General features: G+C 34.5%; 1 protein-coding gene across 1 annotated transcript; it reads right to left on the bottom strand.

Moving 5' to 3' along the window:
* Positions 1-2,157: 2,157 nt before the first annotated feature.
* Positions 2,158-16,536, bottom strand: LOC149422660 (rutC family protein UK114-like). Its single transcript, XM_089633892.1, has 3 exons — positions 16,368-16,536; positions 5,389-5,618; positions 2,158-2,362 (listed from the first exon to the last, which is right to left on the bottom strand). Exons 1-3 carry the CDS (start codon positions 16,430-16,432, stop codon positions 2,247-2,249), a joined length of 411 nt encoding a protein of 136 aa, XP_089490018.1. The 5' UTR covers positions 16,433-16,536; the 3' UTR covers positions 2,158-2,246.
* Between the last annotated feature and the right edge of the window lie 423 nt (positions 16,537-16,959).

Genomic DNA, 16,959 nt, shown 5'->3' with positions numbered 1-16,959 from the left:
TGAAATATATCAGGATTTTGATCTGTCATTATTTTAATGTCATCATTTTGGAGACTTAAGTCTGTTAAAAATTCTTCTTTTGTGTAATTTGTTTGTATTCCTTTGAATATTACACACGGTTTTTTTCTTTGTATTTCTTCTGCCGTAATGTCTTTTTTTGATATTTTGTTTATTTCATTTTTCAGTTTGGTTGCATCTTCTTTTTTAGGGCAAGTTATAATTAATCTGTTGTTAGTTATTTTTTTCATGCTGTTTACTCCGATGCCCAGAGCAGATATTTTAATTTTATTTTGTATTGTTTCCTTAAGTTGGTCTTGATTTTGGTTCGTATTTAATGATGTTATTATAATTGGAAAGTTTTTTTCTTCAATCTCTTCTTGGTGATAGTTGGTTTTTACTGCTGACGCGTACGTTACTCTTCCATTTTTCGTTTTTAGCATTTCCTTCAGCATTGTATTTTTTTCTTTCAGTTTTGCTAGGTCTATCGCCATATGCGAAATATTTTCCATAATAGAGCTCATTTTTTTCGAGATTTCTATTTTTGTTTCTTTTGTGATTCTTGATTCATCGAATAATGCGGTCATTTCAGCAATTTCTTTCTTAGCTTTGGATATGTAGTCATGCGGATCAACTTCTTCCTCCATCGCAACGTTTTATTTATCCTGTTTTGTATTCGGGTCTCAACGTGTTAGTGCGACTAACGTACAGTTACACGCGTCCGTTGCCTGCCAGGTTGCAGACTGTTACTGTACTGTAACTTTCAAAATGTTGAAGAACATTTTAAAAACATTATATTTTCAAAGTTTCCTGGATTTTCCCTCATATACACAGATGGTTCCAAATCCGACCACAAAGAATGTGGCGCATCGGTATATATTCCTGAATTCAATGTTAATCTGTCTTATAAATTGCCTAAAGAAATTTCCATATTTACTGCAGAATGCTTCGCAATTGAACAAGCTTTAATTCAAATCCAACTCCTCAATATTCGTCGAGCCTTATTGTGTACTGACTCTCTAAGTGCAGTATTAAAAATTTCCTCTAATATCGTTCGATGTCCAGAAGACTATGTTATTTGTAATATTAAAAACATCCTCGATTCTTTAAACGAATCTATGTTTGAGACAATACTGGTTTGGGTGCCTGGCCATCTAGGAATTGAGGGTAACGAGAAAGCTGATTCTCTCGCTAAACTTGGAACTGTATCTGGTTCTATTCCTTTAGATTTTAAAATTCCTGTCTCTGACGTCTTTTCTATTCTTAAATCCAACATGTCTCGTTCCTGGGAAGAAAATTGGACAGTCACGAAAACTCAAACTGGATCTTTCTATGCTGGAATACAAAATCATATTCCAAGTAAACCCTGGTTCCACGGCAAAAAAAGTCCAAAAGATTTATTTCCTGTATCTCGAGAATGAGAATTGGCCACTGCTCTATTGCAACTCATTTGTTTAAAATTCGGGTGCTCGAAAGTTCATTATGCCAGTGTGGTGTGGAAGATGAGACTCTTGACCATGTCTTCTTCAATTGTAAAAACCACTCTTCTTTCAAAGGCATGTATCGATTGCTTATTAAAATCACCCACCAGTCTCCCCTTAGTATTCCATATTTGCTGTCTCTCAACAACTCTCGCGTATATTCTATTATTTATAAGTTTATAGATTTGAATGACTTTAATATATGATATGTCCAGTCCCCTTATAGATAATTCACATCAATTTAACCATATATCTTAACCCAATCGGCACAAAGTACTCTCTTTAAGGTGAATTGCCTAAACAAAAAAAAAAAAAAAATTTCGATGGTAAATGCAGAATCGTTAAGCAGTTGAGTCGCTCTGTTGATTGGCGCATTCTGTAGGCAGAAGTCCTCGCTTTTGGAGTATGAAAAAGAGCATGGAATCTCCCACGAGTATACTTGTTAGGCATATTCGTTCAACATCTCATCTCTTGTTAATTAGAACTCAAATCGAATCTCCATTAATTATGCAATTTTTCCATTTCAATGTTTTTAAATATATGTATAAATTGGCCTTCCCTCTCTCCGTATTTTGAAATAATGGCCCACAAACATTGGAAAGACAATTTTTCCTCTGGATATTTATTTTATTTTCTATAATTTATTATTTATCCACACAAAATCAATTTACGTATATGCAAAAGTTTTTTATATATTTTATTTCTTAAAGTATTGAACATTCACAGGTGAGATTTATGGTATTGGTCGGTGACTTCCTGACCATCTAGTCACGCCACTGTCTTGACGTCTCCCACGAGGGCCACCACCTCGATCTCCACCATGGCGCCCAGGGGCAGCTTACCCACCTGGAAGCAAGACCTGGCGGGGAAGTTCGTCTTGAAAACTGTAACAAAACATAACAAACGTGAGTTAGTAGGCAAAGAGATGGGACAGTCAAACAACTCGGTCTTGGCACACCCTCCTTGTATGTTTCACATTCATATATATCGTCTCTGTTGTTTCTCCGGGTTGTCTCACAGACTTTGTTATTAAATAAAACTCTTAATGTAATATATTGTCAATGGTTGATGTTTTAGCGGTCGATGGTTGGAATAATGTTCAACTGCTGTATCAAAAAGCCATAATTTTAACTCTTTTAAATATTGAGGAATTTTAGTAATCACTTGAATATTTTTCGGTAAAAGATTGAAAGTACGAGGTCCAATTATTTCTAATGTTGATTCCGAGTTCATTAATTTCGAATTTATTTTATTTTTTATAGATGTATTTCATAGTTTGCAAAATAAATAGTTTACGGAGACAGAATAGTTTAGATTCTTTGTATAACTCATCTGTTGAAAATGTTCTTTTCCGATTATACATAACTTTGATGATATAATTTTGAGTTATTTGTAAAGGTTTTATATGTGCATGAAGCGCAACGCCCCATTTGTTGTGATTTGTAGCATGTGAAGCCATGTGAAGCCCTATCTTTGTGGTTTTTATGGTTTTTTGCTTCTTGTTGTCGTGGTTTTGATGGTGGTTATTGCATTCACGGTTATTTTTATTTTTTATAAACGCTCTTTTTTGAGGTTTTTACATATGAATAGTAAAAATTATGCAGTATTTATTTCGCCAAACTATATATTATAAACAAATTGAAGACAACCACTGACTCGGTATAATTATTTTACTCCATAAGTATTCTGGGTAGTGACGAATACACATGGTAGTCTCAGAACTTCTGCACTGAAATATATCCCGACTTCTAGTATTACATAGTGGAAACCGAAAGCTTATCAATGGAAGCAATTCTGGACTATTGTCATGGTTGTTGTGATGGTGGTAGTTTTGGTGGTATTGGTGGTGGTTTTTATCGTTGTTGCGGTCATTATGATTGTCGTGGTTGCTGTGTTGGTTATGTAGTGTTTGCTGTGGCGATTGTTGTGATGCTTTTTGTGGTTTTAATTACCCCGTTGGGTGCAACAGGCAAAACTCTAATGTTTATTTATTTGTGTCGTATTGTAAGTAAAATTACAATATATACATCGATAGGTTGAAAACGAGGTGTATAGCAATCAGATCAATGGTAATAACCGTAATCGACAACGGCTTCCTCTTTGGAAACCTTGTTTGGGAGTGTTGATGCTTTTAAAAAGAGAACATTCCACATGTTGCATGCTGGTAAACTAACTATTATTTGATAAAAGTCTTTTTGTCATTGCACTGTACACTCGCAGGCCATACTTGCCATAAAAGATCATTATTATTTTATGGATTAAAAAAAACTATTATACTCGTAATAATAGTAATTGTAGAAAACAATTTCCTAATCCATAAAACAATTTCAATATTTTTAACGACGCCAGAAGTTCAGATATAATACTCGTAAAGATAAGAGGGTTAGTTGAAACAAAACAAATAAAAAACAAACTTGAATCCTAATAGTATGGGAATAATGTATGAGTATAATTCAAAAATACAGATTTTCAATACATTTATAAATAATCGAATGATGTTTTGACTCTACCATGATAATCTACCCTGAAGCTGAGATTGCAAACCATACTAGTTCAGGGCGGAATTTGGCCTCCTCTAAAAAAATATCTCCACCGGCTTCAATTCCTAGCCATTCTTCTCCAGTCCTCGAACCTCTCCATCCTGCCCCATTATTCCTCTAAGCAATCAGTCTCAATCTCAGTCTCAAAGCAATCTACCTCTTACTCGGTCTGTCTCTAGATGGCTTCCGCTGGTGCAACCACTTGGGCATAATTTTCAATGCTCTGTCAACAGGTTTTTTGTGAGAATTTGTGAGGCGGCTACGATACCGCCGCACTGGGAACCATTAATAATCGCATAATCAACATCTCTGCCATAGCAGGGGTGCCCAGCTTCATGGCGTGAGGATTATCCAGGTTTTAACGACAGATGCGTCTGCCCACCAGCTGTGTGGCGGGCCGGAACGGAAGGGGCTGGTTGATTGACTTCTCCAGCCGGACTCTCGACCCATTGAATTGCCTTGCACGGCAGTGCGAGGGATGGACCCATACGTTGGTCGCTCCTGGACACACTGACCTCCAGTTTCCTACGCACACCTCATACCTTTTTCCTACCTAGAACATCCTATCCTTCCTTTCACTAAAAAGACCCTCCACACGGCATCCCCATAAATGACATAGGCCCTGATGGAAATTATTTTCTTGTTTATATTATCTTTTTTTTTTCATATTTAAATCTATTTTGTTATTAAGTGTGACACTTTTTTGTTTATACTAAATGTTCTTATATGACATAACAAAACATTTTGAATAAATTAAAAACATCTCTAATCGGAGTGATTTTTTTAATAATATAATCTAAAGCGTCAGCTACACTACTCGCTTCGACGCTTCGACGAAGTCTTCGACGAAGTTAGCCGAAGTTCGAAGTGCGTGCCCACACACTCGTGCAACTTCGCGAGTAACTCAGTCCAGTCCTTTGACTCGGGCGCATTTACCGACAACAATCGGAAGTCGGGCGAAGCGAAGCGAAGTTGCCCGAAGCGAAGTGAAGTTCGTGCCCACACTATCGTATTCGGTCAACTTCGATCAACTTCGCGAGTAGTGTAGCTGGGCTTTAACAGTCGGCATCGCGACAAAATGATGCATGTTTATTTAGGCTATCGCAGAAGTAAATTTATTTAAATCATTTTGCTATACAAATATTTAACTTTCCAAAAATTATTCAGAAGGCTTCAAAGCCGTGCTTAAAAATAAGACAGTTGTGGATTTAAATAAATCATTTCGCCGCCAGATTGCAAAACCTCGGGATGTTTTCTTTTAAAATTCATTTTCTATTCTGTAAAGGTTTAAATTCAGTGTGAATTCTTTATTCTAATTAAACTAAAGTCGTTAAAATTGATCCTGCATGCTACATTGAAAATCCGCTTACATTCTTGGTAGACAGAATTGACAGCCGCGAAGTCGGCAATGTCATTAAGCATGACGGTGGTCTTCACGACGTTCTCGTACTTGCTCCCAGCGGCCTCCAGGATGTGCCCCAAGTTGGAGAGGGCCTTGCGCGCCTCGGGCTCCGCGCCCCCCGCCACCAGCTTGGCAGAGTCCTTGTCCAGCCCCAGCACCCCCGACACGTAGAGGGTGCGGTCTGCCAGCACGGCGGTGCTGCAATTCATAGGCATCACGTTAGAAACGGTGCGAAAACTCAGACACATTAAGCTACTTCACAGAAATTCATAATTCAATCATCATTTTGATCGAGGTGGTATCCCCGTTATCTGGAGAAATTTCGCTAGCGCAAACTCGTGAAAAATCACAGAATATTATTTTATTTTTGAAATAATTTAAAGGTTTAAATTCTGTTTCAAATTTCCGTTTTAGAGTTGCTCTTATTGTCTTCAATGATTCATATTATCTTCGATGAAAATGTAAAAAGGGCAGACAGGAAAGTGATTGTTCACAAAATCTAACTTTATTTTTCAATATTACCCCTGATAAATACAAATAAACAAATACACATTTCAAATAATTTACAATTAAAATAATTTTCTGTTTTAATATTATATTATAATAGGTTGGTACTGTATCGCTTCTCAGAAACAATCAGTTCCAGTTTTGAAAATGACACCAAACAAAATTTGAGTTATTATAATTCACAGACAGACCCACATCCATAACATACATAAGTATGTTTCAATACTTTTTTATCTATAAATAATTTTTTACCTATACATATTTGTAAACTAGCTGCAAGAAAGATATAATAAAGAATACTGTAGGTAGGTACTAATCACCTTATTGCAAAACCTTATTAACCCTTGATTGACCTTGTAGATAAAAAAATGCAAATAATTTCTACATTTTGAGATCTAAATTTAGAGGAATGATAACCTTATCTTTGAAGACTTGTTTTGAAAAGGAGTATTAATATTATAACATTTTGAAGCTTCCTCGTCCACGATTGAATTGACACGGCACGTTGAAAAATGCGTTGGCCTATAAATTTTATACAGAAAAACTGTGAAAAATTCTTGAAGCCAGAGCTCAACGTTTAATATTGTTTAGTGTCGAACACAGTGGGAGAAATGAGCATGTGTCAAAGAAAAATATATAGGTAGGTATTTAGGATGTAGATATTGTACATTAATAGAAAAACGTTAAATTTTAGATCAATGTAATGATAAAGAGAATTGATTTTCTCCAAGATAATATACACATATTAAAAGTGACAAGTAACGTTTGAATTTGTCTTGCGAATTTCAGTTAAAATAGTTATTATAAGCATCATTTAAACAATTGGTTGTGTGAATCACATTATAAAAATCCCTCTAAACACTGTGAAATATAATTATACCATAATCGTAGTGATCCAAACGTATCAATCGGTTATTCACTAAATTCTATAAAATATTATCAGACATTACTGATTCCAGTGCGTGTGAGCGGTGCGACATCATAGTAGGTCACTATCACCCGTAAGTGCAAGCAGCGCAGAAACACTTGCAACTCGCTACGCGATACGCAGTTGAGTGTGCAGGGTGCAGGGTCATCACTCACTTCCTAACTTAATATTACGAACCTCTAAAATAAAAATGGATGCTAATCAATGTATGGCGAAGGCGCAGGAAATTATTAACCAAATACATTTAATAATTACCGACTCATCTAATAAGTTCAATAAAGAACAACTTGCAAAAATAATGCCAAAAACTACCGAGTTACTGGGCGTCGCGGGACAGATGGCAGTGAAGATGGGGACTATGGAGGGTGAACTATCCGCATACAAAAATATTATTAATAACCAACCTGCAATAACTGGAACTACTCAATCTACTTCAATGGAAATATGTGACGCAATTACCGAGATAACAGAAAGGAATTTACGTTCGAAAAATCTAATTCTGCTGAACGTACCTGAAAGTAGAGACGAGAATCAAACCAACAGGATATCTGATGACAACAACAAAGTATGTTCAACGTTAAAAATTATCGATGATACATTACAGATAAATATTTCTAAAATATATAGGCTTGGCGTAAGAAAAACTGACAAGATCAGACCCATAAAAGTAGAACTCCAAGATTCATATCAAGCTAAGCAAATAATCATAAATAAATATAAACTGAAAAATGGCATCAAAGTTAAACAAGATCTCACGGAGCTGCAAAGGAAACAAATGACGGATGTTTGGAAAGAGTTTGAAACGAGAAAAGCGGATGGGAAAATAAACATAACAATTAAGTACATAAACTCTGTTCCAAAAATAATAAAAAACGTGCCAAAAAACTTAAACAGCACCTAAAATTGTTTGGGTACTACCAAAATGTTCGCGGAATGAGAACCAAATTACAACATCTCAAAATAACTTCTCCCACATTCCCACATGATATTTTGTTATTAACAGAAACATGGTTAAATGAGGACATCAATTCATCAGAATTAGGTCTCAATAAATACAACATCTATCGTCTTGACCGTGACCCCATTACAAGCAACAAATCAAAAGGAGGAGGTGTAATGGTGTGCATATCTAAAAACATTTCATCTAAAAAATTGCCAGTTAAACACAAAAGCGTTGAACAGATGTTTGTAATGCTAAATATTTCATCCACAAAAATCATTATCGCTTGTACTTATATTCCACCAATGTCAGATCTGCAAATATACAAGAACCACATCGAGGATGTAGAAACACTAAAATATAAATATCCTAAAGCCAAATTTATAATTGTAGGCGACTACAATCTTCCGAAAATTGACTGGTCTTTCGATAAGAACAATGAAGTGATTATTAACGAAACAGAAGTGCAGTGTGTCAAATCTAAGGAAATGCTTGATATGTCTTTTTTCCTAGGACTAAAACAGCTAAATAAAGTGCATAATTCTTATAACCGAATGCTTGACCTAGTATTTTCTAGTGACTTAAGGACAGTGGTAGAACAATCGGATGAATTGTTGTTACCTTTAGACCAACACCATCCGGCGTTAGATATTATTATCACAAATGAGTCTAGAAAATTGCAGAAATTAAAAACTTCACCGTACAATTTTAAAAAAGCTGACTACCCAAATATAATTGATTATCTTGACCATATAGACTGGTCATTTCTAGAAGTTGAAAACAATATTGTGAATCAAGTCCAACAATTTTATTCAATCCTAAACACTTCAAAAGAACGTCATGTTCCAAAAGTTAATTTTATTGCATCCCTTTACCCTACATGGTTTTCAAAAGAATTAAAAGAATTGATTTATACTAAAAAACAAACTCACCGAATATATAAGCAATCTAGAAACGTCGATGATTATATAATGTTTACTAACATAAGAAAGCAGTGCAAAGAATTGTCTAAAAAATGTTATAATGATTATATTAGTTTAATAGAAATGGAGGTTCATGATAATGTTAAAAAAATGTGGAACTTTTCTAATGCTCAGCGAAAAAATTATTGTAGTTTACCAAATATTATTTATTTATTTATTGTTTATTTGCAAAAACAGTATGAACCAGAACATTGCAATATCGATAATTAACATTTACAAAAAAGTGAATAACAAATAGGTACATTTACAAGTGGGACAAAGAAAAAAGTTTCAAATTTAGATTTACAATTTTAAGTATTGAGTAATAATATTTCACGTTTAAATACGTTGTAGGACATGTGGAAAATATCCACATTTCCTGCGAGGCAGTTAATTAACCTAGTGATTCTTCCCAAGGGCATCACCATTGGTAAGTTAGTTCTGCACCTAGGAAGAATCAAAAGCCTGTGTTGGCGGCCTCGCGCGAAATTATCCGGGACATAAAATCCTATTTTAGCCAGAATGTCTGGTATTGATACTAAACCGTTTAGTAGCTTATACGCCATCAGGAGTAATGCAACATCCCTTCTGGAACTAAGGCTGCATATACCCAGCATTCCCGAGATAAATGCTGTTGGAAACAGCCATGGGTAATAACCAAACTCTCTCATGTAGAGGTATCGTAAAAACTTTTTTTGTATCTTCTCGACCATTAGTACATAGACAGTGTCCTCTGGCCCCCATACCTGAGATCCATTCTCGAGAATGCTACGCACTAAGCTAAAGTAAAGCAGCCTTATTACTGCAAGGTTGGTCAAGTCTTTCGAATTGTGTATGACAAAACCCAACATCTTAGTGGCTGATTTACAGATCTTTTCAATATGAGCGTGAAATGTTAAGCGAATGTCGTACACAATTCCCAAGTCCTTGCAAGTCACCATGTGCTTCAGTGACGTATCTTTCATTTTGTAATTAAAATATATGGTCTTGTGTGCCCTTGTAAAGCACATCACTGAACATTTTTGGAAGTTGAACCCAAGTTTGTTATCAATACTCCAGTCAATAATTGCATCGATATCTTCCTGGAGCTTTCTACAGTCTTCTATCGATCTTATTCTCAGAAAGAGTTTGATGTCATCGGCAAAAAGTAGAAAACGGACGAATTTAATCTTTCCCTGAATATTGTTTATAAAAATTAAAAACAATAGGGGTCCTAAATTGGATCCCTGCGGCACACCAGAATTTGTAGGATATGCATTAGAGTTGAACTCACCATAGGACACGAATTGTTCTCTTTCACTCAAATAGTTACAAAAGAGTTTCAATAAGTTTTCCGAAAAACCAATTTCTTCGAGCCTATTTAGAAGCACTAAGTGATCAACTCTATCGAAAGCCTTTGCAAAGTCATGGTAAGATGCGTCAACTTGCTCGTTGTTATCGAGTGCTCTCGACAAGTAATCTGTAAATACCATTAAATTTGTAGTGGTTGATCGACCATGTCTAAATCCATGTTGTTGTTCGATCAAGAATGGTTCAACTTTGGTATAAACATATTTATGGATAATTATTTCCAATAGTTTAGCAGGTGCGGAGAGAATCGCTATAGGACGGTAGTTGGTTGTTTGATACTTGTCGCCATCTTTGTGTAAAGGGGTGACTTTCGACAGCTTCCATAATTTAGGAAAAATTCCGTTTTTAACCGTAAGATTAAATATATATAGAAGTGGCTTACATAATGGTTCAGAACATCCCTTAATAATAAAGGGTGGAATGAAATCAGGACCATACGATGTTTTTGGTTTCAATTTCTTTACTGCTAAAACAAAATCTACAATATCAACGCTATGAATAGATATATTTTGAGCTTTTGTTGATTCAGTCTGTCTTGGAACATAAGATTCAAAATCAACTTTTTTTGAATTATATACGGATTGAAAATACTTTGCGAAGGCTTCCGGTATGTCGGATCCTTTGTGTGTGCTATCATTTAGATTAACATGACTTAAGAAACCTCTGTCACGTTTCTTGTCAGAAATATATTTCCAGAATGATTTCGGATCGTTTTTCACGTTATTCTCTACCTCCGAAATATAATTTTTGTGGGCTATTGAAATATTGCGTTTAATTCTAGTACGATAAGTTTTAAATAACTCGTGTTCACTTTCCAAACCTGATTGTCTCCACCGCCGGTGATGTATGCGCTTCATCTTTATGTCCCCAATAATTTCGCGCGAAAACCATTTAGGATAGTTTTCTTTTCGATGCCTTTTTTTTCTTGGGAAGCATTCATCTAAATACGCGAATAGGATATCGTAAAAACATTTAACTGCCTCGTCAACATCGGAAATCTCCAAGATAGCCTGCCAATTGTGGTCACGCAGTTGGCTGTACAGCTTCTCAAAGTCTCCCTTGTAGAAATTCCAACCACGGAAGTTATTTTCTGATAGTATATGATGATTTTTTAACGGTTTATCATGTTTAAGGTTAATTTCTGACAAAAGTGTGGGATGATGGTTGTCTTCTGGAACAAGACAGAAATCAGATTTTTCTATGACCATATTAAAATTACCTAGCACTAGATCCAAAGTACGACCACTTGAGTTCAGAACTATATTAAATTGTTTCAGCTGAAATAGTTCCATAACATACGAGAGTTCGGTTTTCACAGCACGTGGATTTTGTGAAGAATTGATATTAAAATCACCAATCACTAAAATTTTCTTGCGAACAAGGTAGTTTAAATTACTAATTAGCATTTCGAAAAAAGTCGTGTAAACACTTGTTTTGGAACTGGGTGGTATATAAACCGCACAAATAAACAAACAAACGTCGTGAATAGTGACCTTGACCCATAAATTTTCATCGCCCGTTTCTAGTTGTGAAAAACGTTCTGTCTTCATGTTTTCTTCATTCAGTAATGCCATCAGTAGTCCACCACCTCGTGTTTGTCCAGTGTATCTGAATAACAATTGTGCGGATGATACCGAAGGCATTGTCAATCTTTTTGCAGATTTATTCAAAAGTGTTTATGATGATAATATTACTGATAATGAAATCCCAAATGATATATCACTTGAAGAATCACTTAACCTAAACCATTGTTTTATTGAAATAAACGCTATAGAAAAGGCTATAAAAGCATTAGATACTAATAAATCCGCTGGACCGGATGGTTTCCCTCCAATATATTTAAAATGTTGTGTTGGCAGTTTGACTTATCCATTATTTTTACTATTTAATAAGTCTTTGTCGTCAGGGTGTTTTCCAAAACAGTGGAAAAAAAGCTATCTTACGCCTATTCATAAAAAGGGAGATAAAAGCGATATATCAAACTACAGACCAATATGTATATTGTCCGCTATTCCCAAACTATTTGAATCGTTAGTCCTAGATGTAATATGTAAACAAATTAATAATATTATTGTACCCAACCAGCATGGCTTTATCACAGGTAAATCCACCCTAAGTAACTTGATCATATACGAAAATTACATAACTGATTCTCTTGCCTTGAAGCATCAAGTGGATTCAATATATACTGATTTTTCCAAAGCTTTTGACAAAGTTAGGCGACATATCCTTGTACAAAAATTAAGTATGTTGGGTATCAAGGGTAATCTGTTAAGTTGGATTGATAGTTATCTTAGTAAAAGAGAGCTATGTGTCAAAATAAAATCTGTGGAATCTTACATTTTCGAAGCCACAAGTGGGGTCCCTCAGGGGTCTCACCTGGGACCAATTCTTTTTTTGTTATTTATTAATGATATTGTTAGCATATTTAAAGATGTAGAAGTTCTTCTTTTCGCAGATTATTTGAAAATATATAAAACAATACGCAGTCTAGACGATTGTTATACTTTGCAACTTAATTTAAATAAACTATATCGTTGGTGCATCATCAACTCTCTGTTTCTTAATATTAAAAAATGTCAGGTCATTCGTTTTTGTAAAATACGAAATCATACAATTTATGAATATTCGCTTAATAATGTAAAATTGACAGCTGTCACTCAAATCAGGGACTTGGGTGTTATATTTGATGAACAGTTAACATTCAATCCGCATATAAATGAAATCACAAATAAAGCCCTAAAAATGCTTGGTTTTATATGTAGAACCGCATGTGACTTCAAGTCACTAGAATGTTTGAACACACTGTACACATCTTTAGTAAGAAGTCAAGTAGAGTATAATTCGCCTATTTGGTCCCCGTTTTATAAAGTACATTCCAACAATATTGAAAGGGTACAACACAATTTTTTAAGATTTATTAACTTTAAACTGAATATTCCAATCCAAAATATAAATTATATCCAACTCATGCATCAACTAAATTTGATTACGCTGTCAGATAGGCGAATTATCTCCGACCTTGTTCTACTAAATAAAATTATTAATTATAGAATCGACAGCCCTGAAATTCTTGCCACAATAAAATTATTTGTACCTTCCAAAAATACGAGACAAAATTCCACCTTTTTCTGTGACAATTTCAAATCTAATTATCAAGCGCACATATCGTTAAATCGAATACAAAATTTTGGTAATAAATTTGGTAATGTTGTTGATATATTTAGAGATTCCGTAGCAGTGCTTAAACGAAATCTACATAAACACTTTGCTGAAATGTATGACTTATCCACTCCATAGTGAAAAACCCATTTTTTAGCTTCTGTTTTTTCACTCTTTTCTTTTATGACTTTTTAACTTTAATATATATGTTTTAACTTTACAAATTAATATTGTAATTTAAATAACAATTCGAATATGATTTTAAGTCCCTATAAATGCTGATTAATTTCAATCCATTTATTTTTCTAAGTAAGTAAAAAAAAAAACTGTTCTCCATAATGGTATTCTGTATTATTTGTAAAACATTTATGTACTACAGATATAATAACTATTTTATTTATATATGTACGTAAACTTTTAAATGTCACATAGTTAATGTAATAACACTAATAACAATGTATGTAAAAGCCCAATGGGCGTTTAAATAAAAAAAATAAAAAAAAGATTGAACCGCACTATACAGGGTGACTTTTTGGGAAAAAAAACAGAATTGGACAGCTGGGGTCGATGTGAGAGGTTTGGCGGTTACTCGACTGAGTTGCCAGTGTCGACATGTGGAAGATTTTTTAAAAACTGTTTTTGAAAAAAAAAATTAAAAAAAAATTAAAAAAATCAGCGGAACGAAAATTTAATTTTTGCTAGAAATAATAGCAAGAAACACTGGCTAAAGTCAGTCGAGTACGTCCCTTAACATCCTGTATACATGGTGTCCGGAAACTATATTTACACGCGGGAACTAGTGGAATCTACGTCACACTTGGAGTCGATTTTGAAGTATAACTTTTATAGATTTGAGCTTTCGTTTTCAACAAAATTTAATCCGAGGTCGTAGTTTTTTTGTCAAATTTGAAAAAAATATCCTTACGAGGTTAATAGGATCCGATCCAAAAGTTACAAATAATAATAATCGAAATGCTTTGATCGAAAAACTAAGGACGGGTTGTTTCGGAGAATTTGAACAATTCATCAAATTTCAACGTTCATTTTCGGGTTCTGTGAAAGACTTATTCAAGTTCTGTTATTATATCATTGTAGGCTAGTTGCGTGACAAATCTGAAATAAAAACAGAACTTGAAAAAATCTTTCACAGAACTTGAAAATGAACCTTGAAATTTGATGAATTGTTCAAATTCTCCGAAATAACCCGTCCTATTAAGTGTTTTGGTTTCTGTGTGTGATCAGTTTCCCGCTTGTACCACTACATTCCGGGCAATTTCCGGCAATCGATTAATTACAAATCGCACAGAAAACGATCTTAAAGGTAATACTAAAAAAACATAGACTGACTGATACAGACCAAATATTCAACAGTTGAGACGTACTATATACACGCAAATTATACGTTAAAACACTACTAAAATACAATTTTGACCAAAAAAACAAATTTCAACATATACAAAATATCACTCACAGACCAGTTAGACAAGCGTACAAAGAAAACATTAAAACTCCGACGGTAAATACAAGCTTTGGACAAAGACACACCAATACCATACTTTAAAAGCTTTCAACAGTCTAACACTTGAAAATAAAATTGAGGAAAACAAAAATAAATTCAGACACAAAATTACAAAATGGATTAAAGAACAAAAAAGACAATATTACCTAAATTTCTTAACATGAAATAATTAAACCTACACGTAACACACAAAACCAATATAAAACACACGTCACTCACAAACACACAACATATAATATAAATATATCGATTTTTTTCTTAAATTTTATTTCATTTAACATTTATTTTACTTTAATTTTAAATCAAAATTTTTAGTTTAAATTTATTTTAATCTTATGTTTAATATTTTTTTCTTCATCAACACTATAAATATTTTCTATAAATGTGTTGTGAATATTTTTTGGTGCTATAAAATGCAGGCCTCAGCACGGGTAAGCCACCCAGTGAGGCCAACATTACTAAATTGTAAAAAGAAATGTAAAATATTGTACCAAAAAAACATGTTTACACTAGTACAGTACTATTAATTTAGGTAGGTACTATTATTGTACATTGTACCTGATCATTTAGATTCGGTCACCAAACATGGCGAAAACAATTTCAAGCAACATTTTATATTCTGAATAGTGGTCTTTTACAAGGGCGCAACTTGTAAAAGGGCATTTCAAGCAACATTTATATTCTGAATAGTGGTCTTTTACAAGGGCGATACTGAGAGTATCTACCACTCTATCGTCTATCACTGAATACACCAATTACAAAAATATTTATGCTTCTCACTAGGGCTGTGCAGGCGCAATTGGAGCAGTCCGCTCCGGGCGCCGACTTGCCAAGTACGCCAATGATTCAAGGAGCTGTACCTAACACATAATACAGCGCCTTTGAGGTTATTACTAGCGCCAGACGGCATTTGGCCCAGGTCCGGCTCTGCCTCTGACGTCTACAGAAACATTACCCAGTGTGCGATTACAGTGAATTACTTTTGATTTTACCCTCCATAACTACGGACAATCGCGATATAAGTAATATCTAGAGGAAAAAACCGTTTCCGCGATGAATCTGAATTCGAAAATGCTCGATAGATAGAGCAATTGAATAAACGATTGTCAATCTTGAGCGAAACGCGATCATTCCGCTGCGTCAATCGCGCTTGTCTATGCGCTCAATCCAAATATCCACAATTCTCCCATCAATGTAAGCGCTCATTGTAAGCGCTCATCCAAATAACCACCATTCTCCCGTCAATGTAAGCAATCTTGTCAATCGCATCAATGGCGTAAATTGAAAAGAAGTAACCTTTGATAATTGATATTGATCGTCTCCGGGGCACTTTCATACATTCAGTACCTATCTACATGCTTTTGAATCCCCTTTGGTGACGAAATATGAAAAACTATCAGGTATTCTCTATCACTCTATCCCATCTAGTTCCCCTCCACATTCCTAGCTCCACACATTATAGAACTTGTTCGTTACATGTAGCAACCGAGCCATGCACCTAAACAGGAAAAGAAAATGTAACTTACAAACCTTAGAACTTACATAGAACATGCTCAATGTAATAGACAAATTCACTAACCTGTAGGGTCCCGCAGGCTTGTAGGTGTTGGGTGAAGTGATGATTTTCCTGATTATGGTACTCATGATGGAGATATGTATTACTGACACACAACCTTCAGAATGGCGACTCGTCAAGAGAATGAATTCCCTAAATCTTTAAAACTTATTATTTATTATTATCAGTAAACAGTTATCGCAAAAAATAGCGTTAAAATTTGAATAATAACGTGAGTTTATTTTCAGTCAATGTAATCTGCAAAGTTCAAGAACAATGACATGCTGTGCCGTCAGGAATGGATAACAGAATAAGTTAGTTTATATGATGTAAGTATTTGAACATAATACAAACATACGATGTTATGACTGTCTTTGATACACTTTCTAGTGTACGGACGAACGAATACGCCGATAGCAGTAATGATAACAATTACTGTCTACTGACACACATAATACAAGATAAAATGGATCTTAAGTGGTTATGAATCAGGCATTGGCGTAACAATGCGAAATATGTAAGTAACATTTTTTTATTAATAAATAAATATTAAAAATTTACAATTTTTGTGACTTTCTCAACTAACACTGATAGGCTGATGCCCGTATTATGACAA

The sequence above is a fragment of the Hesperophylax consimilis genome, chromosome 7, assembly GCF_061612785.1.
Source record: "Hesperophylax consimilis isolate HC1 chromosome 7, BYU_Hcon_1.0, whole genome shotgun sequence".
Classification (NCBI taxonomy): Eukaryota; Metazoa; Arthropoda; class Insecta; order Trichoptera; family Limnephilidae; genus Hesperophylax; species Hesperophylax consimilis.
The sequence above is the reverse complement of the archived record's forward strand: the minus strand, read 5'-3'. Positions and strand labels throughout refer to the sequence as shown.